The 4,183-nt window shown below is 35.1% G+C and overlaps 1 protein-coding gene across 1 annotated transcript in view; it reads left to right on the top strand.

The window, feature by feature from the left end:
* The window catches only part of LOC109836230, a 14,043-nt gene continuing 10,484 nt past the window's right edge, over positions 625-4,183 (top strand). Inside the window, exon 1 of the mRNA XM_020404098.1 lies at positions 625-793. Coding sequence (XP_020259687.1) covers positions 625-793 — 169 coding nt within the window. The remainder of the gene's footprint in view (positions 794-4,183) is intronic.

Raw genomic sequence — 4,183 nt, 5'->3', positions numbered from 1 at the left:
TTCCGCTATCCGACATGGATTTCAGCCGTCCGACATGAACCCGACATCCGATATTTAAAACCTTGCTTTTGCCTCTCCCTTTTTTTCCTCGAATTTTCAGATTTAGGGAGGTAGAAGACGAGTTAAAAATAGTAATTTTACCTGATTCTTTTTGAAATCTAACAGAAGCTATGTTTAGGGCTAAACTAATGTGTTTGGGATGATTTTGGAAGTAAATTGACAAATATCAAGATTTGAGGTTGATTTTAGGCATACCATAGATTTTAAAGGTAAAAAGTGATAAACTATTTTCTTCTGTGTTAGTTACGAGGCTTGAACCTGGCCCTCAACCAATATTTACCCTTTACCACTGACCAAGTCCTCAGTAGAAGGATGCTACACCTCACTCTTTTGAGCAACTTTTGGATCCTAATTCTCTAGAGGGAGAGTGTCTAACAAAAAAGTATTTGGGCATGGAAGCAGCTGCAGAAGAAAAGTTAACAAGGAGAGGATTGCTGGGAAGTCCAAAAGAGGGGGCGACTACTTAAGCCATTCTTAAGGAACAAGCAGATGATTGTTGAAAGATCAGGAATCTGCATCAAAACTCCTCATCCTTGATAATTCTGAAATGGTGTTGAATCCATTATGAAAGAACCAGAGCATAACGATAAGTCAGCTGTTGCTACACACAAGGGAGGCACAGGTCAGAGAATATTGAGGAATGGCTCTAGTGGTGTAGAAGTGACTGACAATTTGAGGCATGGGTATATATCTTGTTCAGAACCAGATGTCAGGATTTCAAAAGCCGATTCAGGTATCTCTGCACGCTGTGTTTTATGCCACATGCGCTGATATTTCACACCATTGTTGAATGTGATAGAGGAACTGCTTCGTCAGTAAAAAATGTGGAACTAGAAATATTTATTTAACCTACAAAGGTGTAACAAACTTTTTCTGTTTCTTTTAGTTACCCTTCTCATCTTTTTTTGTTCCAAGTAGCATGTATATGTATGTGATGAGCATTAGTCCTTCTATAACTAGCATTGGGAATGCTGAATCTCTAGGTCTATAGAGTCAGACAGCAGTATTTAGAGTTGGTCACAGCAATAAATTAAGTAATAGAAATAGTAAATTAAATATGTGAAAAAAAGCAGTTTATTTGTTTTTCCTTTTAAATTATCTAATCTTTATGTGCAGGAAATTAGTATGTCATACTATTTTATACCAGTGTGCGCGGGAAATTTTTTTTCAAGATGAATTATTTACAAAATATATAAAAAAATCTACGATAAACATGTAAGAAGTTAGGCAACCATTTTTTTGCTATGTGATATTATCAATGCTAAGATACTTTTATTATAGCATGAATGTTGATGTGGCTTTAATTTGTTAAACTTACTTATACACATAATGAGATACAAAAGAGTTAGTATATGTTATAGTCTATTTATAATACGCAGCCGCTTTTTGTGAATATATTCCTCTTATTAAAAGTGTTTCTGGTAGTCATAGAACTTGAGTTAGCTTTAACTTTCTCAACATATTGTTGAATTATGATTTAACTTTTTTTCACATATTGGCATACATAATGCTAAAGAATTAATGAACTATTCATATTGATTCTCATTCGCTCTAAAAGTTTGTATAATTAATCAAGTCTTTATAATTCATGCTGTTCATATTGAATTGGAAGTAGAATTTGAATTTTTTTACATGCAAAGGGCATATATACTGAATTTAAATGCAAAGGGCATATATACTATCAGTAAAAAAATAGAAATTAATTATACTTTTTCCCCATGCTCATGAAGTTCCAGTAGAGTTTTTTTCTACTCTTAAATCGAAGATTAATGGTTGTATAAAATATTGTAGGATGAAGATGACAATAGTGAATTTTCATAGTAAATTAGTAGAGAAAGAGATGTTATGAATTGAGAATTTTGAATGGGTTTGTATGAGAATTAATATGTTAATGGTGGGTTACAAAAGTATAATTTAATTCATGGGTTAAATTATTTGGAGGTTCTACATAATGAAAAGTTTCTTTAGCGGGCCTTTTATACACTATAAAGATGACTTTTCATATTCCCAATATTATCATATTGTTTATTTGAATTGTAAAAAACAAATGTTAATATCTAGAATTCTAAGAAGTTGCCAAGTGGCAACCTTAGGACCTTGTTTTCGTGTATTTATGTAGATAAATTACTATTACGAATTTTCTCAAAGCAGTTTATTTGTAATGTGCAAGCAGCAAGAGAAGGTTTGGTGAGCAGCAGGCAGAAGTCTGGTGGAAAGAAAATCAAGAAAGAGTATTCAAAAAATACAATCATCAGAACCCAAGTACCGCTTCCACATCGACTGGAGCTTAGTTTTTTATTTATTTTTTGAGTATAAGGTGAATAGGGATATCCACAGAAGTGTAAAAATTTTCATTTTGACAAAGATCCTTTGCTGTGGGTACTGATGGAAGAAGAACTCAATCTGTAGGATTTAAAAGTGTAATTCCTTTGTTCATTCATTTTTTTTAGTCCTTTATTCATGTAATTGTACAGCAGGCAGTGGTATGCTTCAAAGTTGTATGTAAGTTCACGTTATAAAAGTTGTGCATTCTAATTAGTTCTTCGTTTCTGATTGTTTCACTCCTTGTTAACTTGTAGCATTAGTTTGTCATTTTTGTATAGTCAGCAACAAATACTATACATCTCCTATGTAATCAATGTTTTGAGTTGGTTTATATTACAACGAGGAAATTTTCACTGTAGACCGTTTTTAGTTTTTATTACCTAAATCGACTGTGTTCTGTTTTATTTACGCGAATCGACCGCGTTTTCTCGCCATGTCAGCGCTGTGGCAAGAAAGCGGGTGATTAATTTTTAAACGCGCCTCGTAAACAGTCGGGCTTGCCAACCCGACTGTTTAGTCGATCCGCTACGAGACACTTAACTAATTCGGTCGGGTTGGGAACCTTGACCAATTCGAAATGAGCAGCAGGTCGGGGTTCCAACCCCGACCGATTAGTTAAGTGTCTCGTAGCGGATCGACTAACAGTCGGGTTGGCAACCCTGACTGTTTACGAGGCCGTTTAAAATTAATCGACCCGCTTTCTCGCCACGGCGCTGACGTGGGAGAAACGCGGGTCGATTCCGATAAATAAAACATATACGGTCGATTTAGGTAATAAAAACTAAAAACCAGTCTACAGTGAAATTTCCTCTATTACAAACAGTTTTCTCATTTCTGTCTTGCCATTAGATTCTACCTCTCAAGATGGAATCACATAGATATGGATTTCTATATTCATCTATGGGATCCACAGGTTGGCATTGCGTAAATATCAAGTCTATTTTCTCCTCATTAATATTCGTCATGCACTATCTACACTTGTTTTATTTAGCTCTTCAAGCCCTTCCCTTGGGTCCGGATTACCTACAATCTTGATTACGGAGAAATCAAATTCTATAAAATTTTGTTTATTTCAGCAGCCCCAAAATTAAATGCTTTTTAATTAAATTTAATGGTTAATATCTTGGAGAAAATTTTGAAATATGGAGAACCTTGGTACCAAGTTCTTTCATTGAACTTGGTAGTGAGATGGCAAGATCTGACCCTTACATCATACCTTGAAGAAAGAGCCTCAATTACTATTCATTTATTTCAAAAAAGAGGCTCCATCTTCGAGGCGTGATGTAGGGGCCAGATCTTGCCACCTCACTACCAAGTTCAATGAAAGAACTTGGTACCAAGGTTCTCCATATTTCAAAATTTTCTCCAAGATATTAACCATTAAATTTAATTAAAAAGCATTTAATTTTGGGGCTGCTGAAATAAACAAAATTTTATAGAATTTGATTTCTCCGTAATCAAGATTGTAGGTAATCCGGACCCAAGATGTAGGGGCCAGATCTTGCCACCTCACTACCAAGTTCAATGAAAGAACTTGGTACCAAGATTCTCCATATTTCTATATATATATATATGGGGTAATGTTTTTGTAACGTGACTCCTTAGACTCCATCTAAGATTGCGAAATCTTAACCGTCCATTTACTATTCCTCAAATAAATCTCAGTCATCCATTTAAATACTCAAATAACCTAAAAAATCCCCAAACTAAAAAATCCCTATTTCCCAGAACTCTCCCCCCAAAAAACCACCCACCCCCTGTCCTCCGTCTCCTCCTCCTCTCCTCCGCCACAGCCCAG

This window comes from Asparagus officinalis, chromosome 4 (assembly GCF_001876935.1).
Source record: "Asparagus officinalis chromosome 4, Aspof.V1, whole genome shotgun sequence".
NCBI classification, from domain to species: Eukaryota; Viridiplantae; Streptophyta; class Magnoliopsida; order Asparagales; family Asparagaceae; genus Asparagus; species Asparagus officinalis.
The sequence above is the reverse complement of the archived record's forward strand: the minus strand, read 5'-3'. Positions and strand labels throughout refer to the sequence as shown.